The 16,770-nt window shown below is 42.6% G+C and overlaps 2 protein-coding genes across 2 annotated transcripts in view; one reads left to right on the plus strand and one right to left on the minus strand.

Moving 5' to 3' along the window:
- LOC142340586 (glutathione synthetase-like) overlaps positions 1-16,770 on the minus strand; it is a 494,803-nt gene that overhangs the window by 466,767 nt on the left and 11,266 nt on the right. The window lies entirely within an intron of this gene.
- The window catches only part of LOC142341396 (protocadherin Fat 4-like), a 180,395-nt gene that overhangs the window by 35,840 nt on the left and 127,785 nt on the right, over positions 1-16,770 (plus strand). Inside the window, 1 exon segment of the mRNA XM_075392323.1 lies at positions 12,025-12,134. Coding sequence (XP_075248438.1) covers positions 12,025-12,134 — 110 coding nt within the window.

Below are 16,770 nucleotides of genomic sequence, written 5' to 3' on the forward strand. Positions count from 1 at the left end.
CAATCTGAAATGTTTCTTTATAGCAGCAACATTAAAAATATAGCTGTGGAGAACAGTTCGGCAGCTGGCTATAGCTGAGTCAATCAAATGAAGAATTTTTGACCGTGCTTGACTCATCCCAGCCAAAAAATTTACTTAACCACTTTTTGGCACTATGTGAATTGAGATTAAAAAGTTAATTAATTTTATACAGAGGTTGTTTAAAATAGATAATATCAAGGTCCTTTTACTTGAGACTCTTTGTTAAAAATTGGTTGATTTTAGAATAGAGTTTGATTTCAGAAACTTTTTTCTGTTGGGAAAAGTTAGTTGTTTTCTGATAAATGTTTTTTTTCGTTTGAGCTTTTGGCTGATAGTTTTCAATTTTTGTTCATTTTACTGAAAAAAAGCTAGCTTCATTGATGTCTATCTCACTGTTGCACATGATTTTCGTAGACAACTACACTTAGCAGAAATATTCAAAAAGTTATTGTAGCTAGCTTGATCAATATTGGTTATTGCCAGAAAAAACTTGTTGCTGTTGATGCAACACTTCATGAAATGGGTGTTAGTAAGTTAGTAAATTTATACCGGCCCTTTTTTGGTAGGTAGACGTATTGTTTTTTTTTGCGGTGAAATCTAAATGATGTACCATTAGAAAGCCTTCCAAAACTAAATCGATTGCTGAGATTGCTGAAAAGATGAGTTCTAAGTTTTGGTTTTAGATCAAAAATGGGAGTTCTCTTTAAAAAAATCATTCTTATCAAATTGTTCACTTGAACTGATCCCTTATTACAATAAAATCAATGTAACAAGATAGTCTAGTTCAGTATATTATTCAAAAGGTTCCACGTCATCTTAGCTTTGAGGTCTAATCTATATATTAACGCCTATTTTTTTCAAAAAATTGAGTCTTCTTTGAATTTGAGCTTTTTCACATGAAAGGTCCGTTTGAAATCAAAATATTGTAGTTAACTGCTTTACGTATGACAATGTCGATGCCTCCTGGGGGGATCGTTTGGTGCTCGGTTGGGGGGCGTCGACTTGCCTTCTTTCGGATTTTTCTACTCTGTTCTTTGATGTTTCAAAACCTTAGTCCTCAAAATTACCTTAATTACATTGTTGTCACGTGCCCCTTTGGTTTCAAATTTCTTGTGTTATGAATCAATGTTTGTTAGTTTACAAGGATTATGACAATTTTGCTGTAAAATAATTAGCGCCAATCAATAAGAAGATTATCGATGTCGATAACATTCTCGGGGCCTGCCTTACCTAACCTGGTTGGATTGGTTTCGGGAAAACATGTGCTAATCTCACAGCTGGGTGGGTTAGAAGAGCTAGAGCGGTTTTTACTTCACAAGATCTAGCAGTTTGGTCGGGGCCGGTGAACGTCCTTGTCACGCGTCCTAGGGGCCAAATTCCTCTGGGAGTCCACTCTTCCAGTACCCAAACAATATCGTTGACTTCCAGCTTTGATTCTGGATTGGTCCACTTCCTTCGGGTGTTCAGGGTAGACAGGTATTCTCGGACCAGCCTCTTCCATATTGCTTCCAATCGTTGTCTGATCTGCGTCCAACTTTTCGTCTTCAGTGAAGGGTTCTCATTGAACAGACAGGCTGGTATGTTAGGGAAAGCTCGACCAATAAGGAAATGATTTGGGGTTAGTGGATCTTCGTCTTCGTTGTCGCTTCTGACGTGGGTCAAGGGGCGTGCATTAACTAAGCATTCTGCTTCTGCGACAATGGTTGTGAAGACGTCCCAAGTCAATTTGGCAGAACCCAAGTTCAGAAGAAGAGCTCGTTTTACTATCTATACGAGCCTCTCCCACACGCCTCCAAAGTGAGGAGCAGATGGAGGGTTGAGGCACCATTCAACTGACTGGTTCAGCAAGTTGTTCTTGATAAAGTCGTGGTCCAACTGCAGATTTTGTCTTCTGATTTGTTTTCTGGCCCCCAGGAAGTTGCTTCCGTTATCACTGAGTAAGAGCCGTGGTTGTCCCCGTCGAGCAATGAATCTGCGGATGGCTGTCATACAAGCTGATGTTGTCAGATCTTCTGTCACTTCCAAGTGTACTGCTCGAGTCACTAAGCAGTTGAAAAGACAGATATAGGCCTTCTCTTCTTTGCCTCTTTGAATAACGGTGAAGGGCCCAATATAATCAAGTCCTACATTCGTGAAGGTTACGGGTGATTCGTTTTCTGGAAATCGGGCATCAGACAGATCTGCCATAGGTGGCTGAAGACCTTGTCCTTTAAAACGTCTACATTCAAAGCACTTGTATGAAATGCTTCGCAAAGAGTCTCTTAGGCCAAAAACATAGTAACTTTGCTGTACAACGTTTTTGACATACTCTGTTCCAAAGTGCATGCAGATTTCATGGCACTTCTCCAGGAAAAGTCGGGCGATTGATTCCTTTGCGTTAAGGACAATTGGATGCTTTGTGTTATATCCCAAAGTACTTCTCTTTGTTCTGCCACCAACTCTTAAAATATTATCCTTCAGAAAGGGTGAGAGCGGCAGAAGTTTGTCTTTGGATGGCAAATTCTTGTTTTTATTCAAGAGAGCGATTGAGGGACCGAATGAATTCTGCTGAGATACTTGAATAAGATGGTTCCTGGCGTTTTCGACATCGTTGATATTGAGTGCTCTTTTGGATTTAGTTCGCAAGATTTCGATGAACCGAAACACTTGGGCTGTTGCCAAGGGTTTAGCCCAAGGATTTAGCAACTTCGTCCATTTTGAGAAATTTTTTGCTGCAACCACTGGTTGAATTGTTTGTCGCGCCATTGCGGTGTTTGTCTTCTCGGTGTTGAGAAAAGTGCTCCAGCTTTTTTTCGGTTTGAACAAAAATGCTGGTGGGCTTAGCCAATGCTCTTTAATGTCAGCAGGAAGAATACCTGGAGAAACGTGATCGGCTGGATTGCTTTTCCCACTGATATGTCTCTAGCTGCTGGTTGGCGATTGACTTTGAATTTCGCTTACTCGGTTGCCCACGAAAACTTTAAGTTTTTCTGAGTTTTTGATCCAAGCCAGGACAGCCATGCTGTCACACCAAAATGTGGTATCTTTGAACTCTATAGTATGGTGATTCTTGATGAAGTGAGCTAAACGGGTTCCAAGGACGGCGGCTTGAAGTTCGAGTTTTGGGATACTTAGCTGCTTGATTGGAGCAACTTTGGCTTTGCTCATTAGGAAACTAATGATACGCCGTTTTCAGAGATAATTCGGGCATAAGCAACGGCATCATAGGCTAGTTGAGAAGCATCCGTAAAAACGTGTAGTTCATAGGCTTTTCTGGTCGCTACGTCTAGTGTTAGGCAGCGAGGGATTTCAATTGGGGGAGAGCACAGGTAATTGTCTATCCATGTTTGAATTGATTTAATCTTCTCCTTTGGCAGGCTGTCATCCCATGCTAGACCCTCTTTCCATATCTCTTTTAGTATAATTTTCAGAGTGATGATTACGGGCGCTATAATCCCTAGCGGGTCAAAAACGCGTGCGATTAGAGATAGTAGTTTTCGAACAGTGTGATTCTCTGCGTTGGTTTCAAATTTTGATGGTTTCTGATGGAAAAATTTGTCAGTTGATTTATTCCATTGAACACCAGGTACGCGGTGACAGTCCTCGCTATTTTCTTCACCATCGCTGACATTGTCTTTGGCTGTTTGCTCATTGGAGACAAACTTTATCAAGTTAAAGCCGGCTCTTATGAGGGTTTTCTTCAGCGACATTGCGGCTTCTTGTGCAATCTCCACCGTTTCGAAGGAATGTACAAAATCGTCCATGTAAAAACTATTTTTAACAAGATTTTGAATCGTTTGGTTTGGCGCAAAATCTGCTGTCATTTTCTGGAGGACAAAAATAGCTGTTGATGGTGAGCATCGAGCGCCAAAAATGAGACGGGTGTACTGGAATTGCTTCACACTGTGATTGGTGGGCCAGAGAAATCTCATTGAAGGCTGGTCTTTCTCAATTATACCTACTTGCATAAACATCGCCTCAATATCGGCGCTGACTGCAACTGAATTTTCTCTGAAACGAAGCAGGAGACCAACCAGATTGTTGATCAGGTCTGGGCCTGTCAAAAAGTTACTGTTCAGAGAATTCCCTTTAAAAACAGATGCAGCATTTGAAACTTGCCGTACCTTTCCAGGCTTATTGGGTTTGGCGACTGGGTGATGTGGTAGGTACCATACGCGGCTAGGGGCGATGCTAGAGAAAATAACTGGCTTGACATATCCCTTCTCGATGTCTGTATCGAGTGTCTTCTGATACATCTCTTTCAGCAGCTGATCTTTGCTTAGTTTCTTTTCGAGGCTTTGCATTTGTGCCTTGGCTACAGGATAGTTGTTCTCCAAATTTACTTTTTCTTTCCAGAGAAGACCGATCTCGTACCTCTCGCCTGTGTGACGCACGGTATCATTCAGTATTTTAAGTGCTCTGGTGTCATCTTTTGACAAAGGCGTTTCATTTTCATTTTCCGTTCCCGATGAATCTATCTTCCAGAAGCTGGTTATATAATCTGCCAGAGGATCTTCATTTGTTGTGAGCGTCAATTCTCTGTCGAATGCTTCATAGCTAAGAGAAAGGAAGTTGGTTCTTTGTTGTTCCTCATGGCCGAATTTGATTGGACCAGTTAAAGTCCAGCCTAACAGATTTCTGATTGCAAATGGCGTGTTTTTGGGTCCCTGTAAAAACTCTCTTTCGAGGATGTACTGTGTTGCATCAATTCCAAGTAATACTTAGATGCGATTGTTTTCCAGTTGGGGAAAACTGATGTGTTGCAAATGGGGATGTTTGCTGCAAACATCATTCAGTTCTGAAACGGGGGCATCATCAAAATGCCAATTGTTAATTGAATAAACGTAATTCAAGCGAAACAGTGGTTTGTTGCTGTTAAAGGGTCCAAAATCAAGTTGTACAAGTTTGGCTTCCATTGAGGAATCACCAAAGGCTGTCGAAACGCTCAGAGTTGATTCTAGGCTCGTTCTTGCTGCATTGAGTTTGGTTACCATGGGATCGAAAACATAAGATATCGTGCTGCAGCTGTCAAGTAAAGCATAACATTCGCATGTTTCGTTGGGACCGTAAAGTTTAATGGGAACCATTGGAAGCTGATTTCTAATTTTTCGAGGGAAAAACTGGCGTGTAGTTTGGTGATTTCGTTTCTTTGCTGATCTCGTCAAAGGACTCGCATAGTGGTAATTCGTGTTGAGTAGCGTTTGTTTTTTGCTGTGAGACGTAATTGTTGTCATGTAGCATTGAGTGGTGTTTCCGTGAACAATGTCTGCATGAAACTTTCGATGGACATGTTTTTGCGTTATGGGTTGAGCTAAGACAATTGTAGCAAAGAAAATTCTTCTTGACTTCAGCATTACGTTCAGATGGTGACATTTGCAGAAATTTTGGACACTTCCCTATGTAATGGTCTCCTTGATCGACCGGACAGTTTGTACTTCTGTTTTGTTGAGACTCGTGTTTCTTTGGATTGAATGGTTGTGAACAAAACTACTGTTGTTGCTTTCAAATGTTTTTGCTCTGTTAGCGTTGTTGTGATGATGTTCGTTTGCGTTCCGGTTATTATTGTTCGGGTTTTGGTTGTGGTGGTTCTTGTTGTAGCCCGATTGGCTAAATTTTTGGTTTCCGTTTCTTTCTTTGTGCCTGAAATTAGATTTATGGTTAAATTTACCTCTATTGCGGTCGTTCTTGTCGTGATTTCCGTTGTTCATTTTGTTGCTGGAAAACCTGTTGTCCTGTAGATGTTCACAGGCTCTAGCCTGTTTATCCTTCCATATCGAGAGGTCTTCCAATCCTGGAAATGGACTTCTATTGTCAACTAGGTGTTCACTCCATTTCATTTTCAATGACCATGGTAGCTTATCTCGGGCGATCCGGACTAAATAGGTAGAATTCAAGTCTGCGTAAAAACTATGTGCATTAAATGTCTGGACTAGTTTTCTCAGGAAAGAAGCGTAGCTTATCAATGTTGCGTGGTCGCTTGCTTGTGGTCTCTGCCACAGTTCGAATTCTCTGGTGAGGGCGGCGACAACGTGTTGAGGATTTCCAAAGCGTCTTTCAAGTTCCGATAAGGCATCATGATAGAATCCGGGGTTACAGAGATATCCCGGTGTGGCTTCTCTTGCTGGTCCAACCACCAATGTTTGCAGGTAGCTCATTCTTTCATTGTCAGTGATGTCACGGTTTTGATGAATAGCTGAGGAAAACATGCAGGACCATTCATTCCACTTCAGTGGGTCTCCGTCGAACTTTTGTATTCGTATGTCTGGCAGCTTCACTGAGCGATAGTTGATTCGAAAGAATGGCTGATGATGATAGCTGTCGGAGTATTGTGGACGCGCAGTTTGCTGATTAGCATTATTTCCATTGTGGATTGGTTGTTGGTGACCATTTACAATTTCCGAAGAGGGTTGTTGACGGTTTGTACAGTTATTAGGTTGAATATATTGTTCACGTGTCGTTGGCAGTTGCTGATGGAGGCCTGGTGGATGTATCATCTGCTGAGTTGCAGGGGGTACGAAACCCTCTTGGCAGTAATTTTGGTTTATTGAGGCCTTTTGGTGGTTTTGGCCAAGACTTTCAGGCCAATTATTTACGACGCCAAGAGAGTTGGGCGATTCCTTTTCCTTCTTGTTTGTAAGATGCTGTGTGCTGTGGCTCGGTTGAAAATGTGTATGGCTTTGTGCAGGAAGGATGTTTTATGCAACGCGATGATGAATTAAAGGACCATTTGCTTCGGGGTTCATAATTGAAAAACCCTGGTTGCTGCTGAGGCTGCCGATTGGTTGCGAATTGCTACAATGCTGGTTTATGTCAGGAGTTGGTAATGGGATTGATGTAGAAAGTTGGGTTGAACCGATTTGTTGAGGATATGCATTGCTATTGGCGTGTGATATTGTTGAGATTTCTCTTAATTGGCATGTAACGTTTTGACTTTCTTGTAAGCTTGCCACCACCTCTGTGATTCCACGGCCCTCTTTCGGTAGGAGACAAGGTTCTGGTGTCTTTTGACGGAATATGTTATAGGATTCTCGTTGTTGCTGACTATTCAGACAATTCTGCGTCTTAATTTGTAGCATTTTCTGTCTAGAAGGCAAGTATATTCCCTCAGGGTTTCCTGTGTAGTTGGGCTGCACGTCGTTGTTTCTTAGGTTATTAGGAACAATGTAAATGGGATTTTCGGTTGTCCAATTATGATCACCAGATCCGTCTAGATGACTTAGATCGTTGTTATCAGATTCATCTTCTTGTGAAATGACGTTCTGACTTGGGAGAGCTGTTTGTGGGTCAAAATCGGCTTCTCCACCCGTGCATGCGCCCAATTTTGGTATGCTTCTGTTCCGCAAATTGTATTTGCCAATCGTTGTTGTTGTAGTTTCAGTTTCTTTGTTTTGGATTTTAGTTCCTCCTGAGGATTCAGCAGTGTCTTTCGAACAAAGGAGTGTGTTGTTTTGGTTGTCAACATGCCTGCTTCCAGTGGTTTTTTGCTGATTTTTCCTCGAAGTGCTTAAAACAGCTGACATTCGACTTCTAAGTGATGATCTGCTACTTGCTCTGGAGGTTTCTTTTCTCATCGAAATTTCGTGTTGCTTGACAATTTGCATTATTTCAATTTTCATTGTAATTACCTTTTCTGCCTCTTCAAGAGGTTCCAAGACTTGACTGCTTTCGGACTGGGCCATTACCTCCACGATTTTTTCTGTTTGTTCGAGATTTCGGATGAATTCCTGAAACGTCTGAGAAACTATTTCTGAATCAAGATTGTCTGATATTTGCCTCCTTATTTCACTCTCAAGCAGTTGCGCGTTTTTAAAGCGTTGGTGGAAAAGCTTGACAGTGCTATTTATGCTTTGCTTGCTATTTCCGAATTTTGATTTCTTTGTTAGTGTTGTCTTCATTTTTGTTGCTCTTTATATGTTTTGGTCTGTTTGAGGGGTAAGTTCGTCAATTTAGAATTCTTAATCCAATAATCTAGGATGTTATTGGGGGCTTAAGGGGATAAATTGCTGACCTTAGGGGGTTGATATATGTCAATTTGGATGACGTTGGTGGACACACGGATAATTTTGTGGCGAATTTTGGGGTGAGCTTGGAGGGCACCTTGCGTTTCTTCGAGGGTTGAGTGAGATCAACTTGAGTGAACTCGGGGGCTCTTTGAAGAGCTTTGGATGGCCTTAAGTGGACTCTGGGTGACCTTTGGGGGGCTTTGGGTGATCATAGTTGGTATTTTGGGTGACTTTGGGGGGCCCTTTTGACCTTGGGGGGTAATCTTGGTGACCTTTTGGGCACTTTGTGTGACCTTTGTGGGCACTTTTTGTTGACCTTGGGGGCACTCTGGGTGACCTTTGGGGCACTTCCGGTGACCTTGGGGGGGCCTTTGGGCGACGTTGGGGGGCCTTTTTGTGACCTTGGGGGCACTCTGGTTGACCTTTGGAGCACTTTGTGTGACCTTTGGGGGCACTTTGGACGACGTTGGGAGGCCCTTTCGTGACCTTGGGGCACTCTGTGTGACCTTTTGGGGCACTTTGGGTGACCTTGGGGGGCCCTTTGTGTCTTTGGGGGGTAATCTTGTTGACCTTTTGGGCACTTTGTGTGAACTTTGTGGGCAGTTTGGGTGACCTTTGGGGCACTTTGTGTGACCTTAGAGGGCACTCTGGGTGATCTTTGGGGTACTTTTGGTGACCTTTGGGGGCACTCTGGGTGACCTTTGGGGCACTTTTGTTGACCTTGGGGGGAGCTCTGGTTGACCTTTGGGAACTTTGTGTGACCTTTGGGGGCACTTCGGGTGACCTTTGGGGCACTTTGTGTGACCTTGGGGGGCACTCTGGGTGACCTTTGGGACACTTTTGGTGACCTTGGGGATCTTTGAGCGACGTTGGGGGGCCTTTTTGTGACCTTGGGGGGCACTCTTGGTGACCTTTTGGGCACTTTTGATGACCTTGGGGGCACTTTGGGTGACCTTGGGGGGCACTCTGGGTGACCTTTGGGACACTTTTGGTGACCTTGGGGGGAGCTCTGGTTGACCTTTGGGGCACTTTTGGCGACCTTGGGGGGCCTTTGAGCGACGTTGGGGGGCCTTTTTTTGACCTTGGGGGGCACTGTTTGTGACCTTTGGGGCACTTTTGATGACCTTGGGGGGCACTTTGGGTGACCTTTGGGGCGCTTTGTGTGACCTTGGGGGCACTCTGGGTGACCTTTGGGACACTTTTGGTGACCTTGGGGGGGAGGGGGCTTTGAGCGACGTTGGGGGGCCTTTTTGTGACCTTGGGGGGCACTCTTGGTGACCTTTGGGGCACTTTTGATGACCTTGGGGGGCACTTTGGGTGACCTTTAAGCACTTTGTGTGACCTTGTGGGGCACTCTGGTTGACCTTTGGGACACTTTTGGTGACCTTGGAGGGAGCTCTGGTTGACCTTTGGGGCACTCTGGGTGACCTTTGGGACACTTTTGGAGACCTTGGGGGGCCTTTGAGCGACGTTGGGGGGCCTTTTTGTGACCTTGGGGGGCACTCTTGGTGACCTTTGGGGCACTTTTGGAGACCTTGGGGGGCCTTTGGACGACGTTGGGGGCCCTTTTATGACCTTGGGGGGCACTCTGGTTGACCTTTAGGGCACTTTGTGTGACCTTTGGGGACCGAAGGTCGGCTGCTGTTGACTGGTTCTACAGGCAGAAAGATTAACTCGGCTGGTTGCGGCTGCACAGATGTCCGATTGGCCGGATTGCACTGGCTGGCTGCTGGGGTGGTGTAGATGTCGACTACGGCTTGGATGTTCCACTGGCTGAACGATGAAGTCGGCTGGTTGAGGCTGCAGAGATGTCCCGTTGGCCGGATTGCACTGGCTGGCTGCTGGGTTGGTGTAGATGTCGACTACGGCTTGGATGTTCCACTGGTGGAACAATGAAGTCGGCTGGTTGAGGCTGCAGAGATGTCCGGTTGGCCGGATTGCACTGGTTGGCTGCTGGGTTGGTGTAGATGTTGACTACGGCTTGGATGTTCCACTGGCTGAACGATGAAGTCGGCTGGTTGAGGCTGCAGAGATGTCCGGTTGGCCGGATTGCACTGGCTGGCTGCTGGGTTGGTGTAGATGTCGACTACGGCTTGGATGTTCCACTGGTGGAACAATGAAGTCGGCTGGTTGAGGCTGCAGAGATGTCCGGTTGGCCGGGTTGCAGTGGCTGGCTGCTGGGTTGGTGTAGATGTTGACTGCGGCTTGGATGTTCCACTGGCGGAACGATGAAGTCAGCTGGTTCAGGCTGTAGAGATGTCCGGTTGGCCGGATTGCACTGGCTGGCTGCTGGCTTGGTGTAGATGTTGACTGCGGCTTGGATGTTCCACTGGCGGAACGATGGATGAAGTCGGCTGGTTGAGGCTGTAGAGATGTCCGGTTGGCCGGATTGCACTGGATGGCTGCTGGGTTGGTGTAGATGTTGACTGCGGCTTGGATGTTCCACTGGCGGAACGATGAAGTCAGCTGGTTGAGGCTGTCGAGATGTCCGGTCGGCCGGATTGCACTGGCTGGCTGCTGGGTTAATGTAATCTTTGCAAAAGTTTCACCGGACTCGAATTTTATAATATAACAATTTGAACTGCTAAAAATTTTAACAATCGCTTAGCTGAGAACCGGTTTTTTTTCAAAAAAGGAGAAATCCTGATTTATAGTTACGCAAACCCTGTTGATAATTGGTGACTACGCCTCTTCAGGGAGGGGGGGTGTTATTTGCCCCGAGAATCAATAAATGGAGTGATATAAAAAATATATAAGTTCTCAAAGCTTATCTGATTTGTCATTTCTTCTCACAGAACACCTGCACGAGACACTTCCATAATGCAATTTCAACTTTTGTCCAATTCCAACATTCCACGTATTTCTTTTTCAATGTAGCTTCCTTTCCACCCTCTTTAGCATCTGTGTTGACCAACTTGTCCACAGAGGAGGTTGCTCTGCTGTTCGGGTTGGATCTGTTCGTTTGAAGTGCCAAATGACAATGTCGATACCTCCTGGGGGGATCGTTTGGTGCTCGGTTGGGAGGCGTCGACTTGCCTTCTTTCGGATTTTTCTACTCTGTTCTTTGATGTTTCAAAACCTTAGTCCTCAAAATTACCTTAATTACATTGTTGTCACGTGCCCCTTTGGTTTCAAATTTCTTGTGTTATGAATCAATGTTTGTTAGTTTACAAGGATTATGACAATTTTGCGGTAAAATAATTAGCGCCAATCAATAAGAAGATTATCGATGTCGATAACAACGTACTTATTTATAAAAAATAAAGTGGAGATATTAAATTGTTGCTAAACTAATTTCCAACCATATATTTTCCGTTGTTATAAAGATTATTCTGTTTATTGTTAATTGGCATCTTGAAGATATGGGTTAATTGTTTCAATATAGAGCTTGATTATAAAACCTAACGTCAGATTCGTTTAAACTTAATGTTTGGGCGCACTTTTCCCATCTTCTTTGTTCACGTTTATTTCATTTGTGAATAGCTAAATTTGAGCATTCATTCATATTCGAAGCTAATTTTATGTTTAGCATCACAGTTCGATGGAAATAAATTATTAACGTCTGATTTTGATTGAGAGACCTTATAATTTACCTGTCTCAACAGTAACTAAAACTCTTAGTTCAAGCTTTTTTTGTTCGAAAAAAATGTTAGTTACTAAAAATTGCATACGATGTTGTACCTGCCCGGGCCGACCACCCAGAGCATTACAGTACTGAACCATTGTAAATCCAGAGACTCTATACACACTTTTTTATACTTGTACAGATTCTGTTCATGTCACAATCTACCCTGCAGTGTCTTTTTCAGAGTAAAATTGTACTTCTGATTTTATCCTGATTTTGAACTGCTCATAACTATTATCATACATTTATCAGCCTTATTAACAAACTTATTTAACAAATAGAACTAATTCATGAATTTTTGAGGCACCAATTTTGAATTACTCGGTTATTAATCAATTCAAGTTGGACTGTTCGTTTCAACTTTTTTTGAAGTGTTGCTTTGTTTTCTCTATATAGGAACAGTGATTGGAACATCAGTGTATACAATTGCAGTGACTGACTATGATGGCTCCTCTACCTCGTACTCAATCACAGGCGACCCACTGGCCAAAGAGTACTTCGCATTCGTAAGTTTACTTTAGAAATTACAGCGAAGTGATAGCCGAGAGGTAAGGTGTGTAAGTCGCACGGCAAAGATCGCTAGTTCAATCCACTGCCTCAGTGAAGCTGTTAGAGGAGCAGCGAGGGGTGAACAGACAAAACAGTCCCCGACAAAACAGTCCCCGAAAAAAACCAGTATTAATCAAATTTTGTATTTTATATAGTTTGCAAAATTATTTATTTGAAACCAAGTCTTTGGGTTAATCATAATTCATATGAATTAAAAAAATGCATTCAGAAGCTTAACTCATAGATTATGTTTGTTATTTTTTGTGGATTATATTAACAATTGTTTCAATATTCATTCGGGACTATTTTTTCTCGGACTATTTTGTCTGCTTTTATTTGACTTTTTGTCTGGGACAGTTTTGTCTGCGACTGTTTTTTCTGGGATTGTTTTCTCTGGGACTGTTTTTTCTGGGACTGTTTTGTCTGGGACTCTTTTTTCTGGAACTGTTTTGTCTGGGGACTGTTTTGTCTGGGACTGTTTTGTCTGGGACTGTTTTTCTGGGACTGTTTTGTCTGGGACTGTTTTTTTCTGGGACTTTTTTGTATGGGACTGTTTTGTCTGAGACTCTTTTTTCTGGAACTGTTTTGTCTGGGACTGTTTTGTCTGGGACTGTTGTTCTGGGACTGTTTTTTCTGGGACTGTTTTTTTCTGGGAGTTTTTTGTATGAGACTGTTTTGTCTGAGTCTGTTTTTTCTGGGACTGTTTTTTCTGGGAATGTTTTGTCTGAGACTGTTTTTTCTGGGACTGTTTTGCGTGGGACTGTTTTTTTGGGACTGTTTTGTCCGGGACTGTTTTTTCTGGGACTGTTTTGTCTGGGACTCTTTTTTCTGGAATTGTTTTGTCTGGGACTGTATTGTCTGGGACTGTTTTGTCTGGGACTGTTTTGTCTGGGACTGTTTTTTCTGAGACTGTTTTTATGAGACTGTTTTGCGTGGGACTGTATTTACTGGGACTGTTTTGCGTGGGACTGTTTTTTGGGACTGTTTGGTCTGGGTCTGTTTTGTCTGGGACAATTTTGTCTGGGCTTGTTTTTTCTGGGATTGTTTTTTCTGGGACTCTTTTTTCTGGGACTGTTTTGTCTGGGACTGTTTTTCAGGGACTGTTTTGTCTGGGACTGTTTTGTCTGGGACTGTTTTGTCTGAGACTAATTCTTCTGGGACTGTTTTGTCTGAGACTGTTTTTTCTGGGACTGCGTTTTATTGGACTGTTTCTTCTTGGTCTGGTTTGTCTGGGACTCTTTTTTTCTGGAACTGTTTTGTCTGGGACTGTTTTGTCTGGAACTGTTTTTTTTCTGGGACTGTTTTTTTCTGGGACTGTTTTGTCCGGGTCTGTTTTGTCTGGGACTGTTTTTTTCTAAGACTGTTTTTTTCTGGGACTGTTTTGTCTGGGACTGTTTTTTCTGGGACTGTTTTGTCTGAAACTGTTTTCTCTATATAGGAACAGTGATTGGAACATCAGTGTATACAATTGCAGTGACTGACTATGATGGCTCCTCTACCTCGTACTCAATCACAGGCGACCCACTGGCCAAAGAGTACTTCGCATTCGTAAGTTTACTTTAGAAATTACAGCGAAGTGATAGCCGAGAGGTAAGGTGTGTAAGTCGCACGGCAAAGATCGCTAGTTCAAGCCACTGCCTCAGTGAAGCTGTTCAAGGAGCAGCGAGGGGTGAACAGACAAAACAGTCCCCGACAAAACAGTCCCCGAAAAAAACCAGTATTAATCAAATTTTGTATTTTATATAGTCTGCAAAATTATTTATTTGAAACCAAGTCTTTGGGTTAATCATAATTCATATGAATTAAAAAAATGCATTCAGAAGCTTAACTCATAGATTATGTTTGTTATTTTTTGTGGATTATATTAACAATTGTTTCAATATTCATTCGGGACTATTTTTTCTCGGACTATTTTGTCTGCTTTTATTTGACTTTTTGTCTGGGACAGCTTTCTCTGCGACTGTTTTTTCTGGGATTGTTTTCTCTGGGACTGTTTTTTCTGGGACTGTTTTGTCTGGGACTCTTTTTTCTGGAACTGTTTTGTCTGGGGACTGTTTTGTCTGGGACTGTTTTGTCTGGGACTGTTTTTCTGGGACTGTTTTGTCTGGGACTGTTTTTTTCTGGGACTTTTTTGTATGGGACTGTTTTGTCTGAGACTCTTTTTTCTGGAACTGTTTTGTCTGGGACTGTTTTGTCTGGGACTGTTGTTCTGGGACTGTTTTTTCTGGGACTGTTTTTTTCTGGGACTTTTTTGTATGAGACTGTTTTGTCTGATACTGTTTTTTCTGGGACTGTTTTTTCTGGGAATGTTTTGCGTGGGACTGTTTTTTTGGGACTGTTTTGTCCGGGACTGTTTTTTCTGGGACTGTTTTGTCTGGGACTCTTTTTTCTGGAATGGTTTTGTCTGGGACTGTATTGTCTGGGACTGTTTTGTCTGGGACTGTTTTGTCTGGGACTGTTTTTTCTGAGACTGTTTTTTATGAGACTGTTTTGCGTGGGACTGTATTTACTGGGACTGTTTTGCGTGGGACTGTTTTTTGGGACTGTTTTGTCTGGGTCTGTTTTGTCTGGGACAATTTTGTCTGGGCTTGTTTTTTCTGGGATTGTTTTTTCTGGGACTCTTTTTTCTGGGACTGTTTTGTCTGGGACTGTTTTTTAGGGACTGTTTTGTCTGGGACTGTTTTGTCTGAGACTAATTCTTCTGGGACTGTTTTGTCTGAGACTGTTTTTTCTGGGACTGTGTTTTATTGGACTGTTTCTTCTTGGTCTGTTTTGTCTGGGACTCTTTTTTTCTGGAACTGTTTTGTGTGGGACTGTTTTGTCTGGAACTGTTTTTTTTCTGGGACTGTTTTTTTCTGGGACTGTTTTGTCTGGGTCTGTTTTGTCTGGGACTGTTTTTTTCTAAGACTGTTTTTTTCTGGGACTGTTTTGTCTGAAACTTTTTTTTCTGGGACATTTTTGTGTAGGACTGTTTTGTATGAGACTTTTTTTCTGGGACTGTTTTGTCTGGAACTATTTTGTCTGGACTGTTTTTTCTCGGACTGTTTTGCCTGGGACTGTTTTGTCTGGGACTGCTTTTTTATCTGGGACTGTTTTGTCTGGGACTGGTTTGTTTGGGACTGTTTTTCCTGGGACAGTTTTGTCTGGGACCGTTTTTTCTGGGACTTTTTTGTCTGAGACTGTTTTTTTTCTGGGACTGTTTTGTCTGCGACTCTTTTTTCTGCGACTGTTTTTTCTCGGACTGTTTTGTCTGGGACTGTTTTTTTCTGGGGTTTTTTGTATGGGACTGTTTTGCCTGGGACTGTTTTGTCTGGGACTGTTATGTCTGGGACTGTTTTGTCTGGGACTGTTTTTTTCTGGGACTTTTTTGTATGGGACTGTTTTGTCTGAGACTGTTTCTTCCGGGACTGTTTTGTCTGGGACTATTTTTGTCTGGGACTATTTTGTCTGGGACTGTTTTGTTCAAGAACAGTTTTGTCTGGGACTGTTTTTTCAGTGACTTTTTTTTCTGGGACTGTTTCCTCTGGGACTCTTTTTTCTGAGAATGTTTTTTCTGGGACTGTTTTGTATGCGACAGTTTTGTCTGGGACAGTTTTGTCTGGGAATGTTTTTTCTGGGACTGTTTTTTTTCTGGGAATGTTTTTTCTGGGACTGTTTTTTCTGGGAGTGTTTTTTTCTGGGACTGTTTTTTCTGGGACTGTTTTTTCTGGGTCTGTTTTCTCTTGGACAGTTTTGTCTGGGACTTTTTTGTCTGAGACTGTTTTTTTTCTGGGACTGTTTTGTCTGCGACTGTTTTTTCTCGGACTGTTTTGTCTGGGACTGTTTTTTTCTGGGACTTTTTTGTATGGGACTGTTTTGCCTGGGACTGTTTTGTCTGGGACTGTTATGTCTGGGACTGTTTTGTCTGGGACTGTTTTTTTCTGGGACTTTTTTGTATGGGACTGTTTTGTCTGAGACTGTTTCTTCCGGGACTGTTTTGTCTGGGACTATTTTTGTCTGGGACTATTTTGTCTGGGACTGTTTTGTTCAAGAACAGTTTTGTCTGGGACTGTTTTTTCAGTGACTTTTTTTTCTGGGACTGTTTCCTCTGGGACTCTTTTTTCTGAGAATGTTTTTTCTGGGACTGTTTTGTATGCGACAGTTTTGTCTGGGACAGTTTTGTCTGGAAATGTTTTTTCTGGGACTGTTTTTTTTCTGGGAATGTTTTTTCTGGGACTGTTTTTTCTGGGAGTGTTTTTTTCTGGGACTGTTTTTTCTGGGACTCTTTTTTCTGGGTCTGTTTTCTCTTGGACAGTTTTGTCTGGGACTGTTTTGTTTGGGACTTTTTTTTCTGGGACTCTTTTTCTGGGACTGTTTCGTCTGGGACCGTTTTTTTTTCTGGCACTGTTTTTTCTGAGACTGTTTTGTCTGAGACTGATTTTTCTGGGACTGTTTTGTCTGAGACTCTTTTTTTCTGGGACTGCTTTGTCTTGGACTGCTTCTTCTGGGACTGTTTTGTATAAGACTCCTTTTCTCTGGAACTGTTTTGTCTGGGACTGTTTTGTCTGGAACTGTTTTTTTTTCTGGGACTGTTTTTTTCTGGGACTGTTTTTT

The sequence above is a fragment of the Convolutriloba macropyga genome, chromosome 6, assembly GCF_964194025.1.
Source record: "Convolutriloba macropyga chromosome 6, txConMacr16.3, whole genome shotgun sequence".
In the NCBI taxonomy this organism is placed as follows: domain Eukaryota; kingdom Metazoa; phylum Xenacoelomorpha; order Acoela; family Convolutidae; genus Convolutriloba; species Convolutriloba macropyga.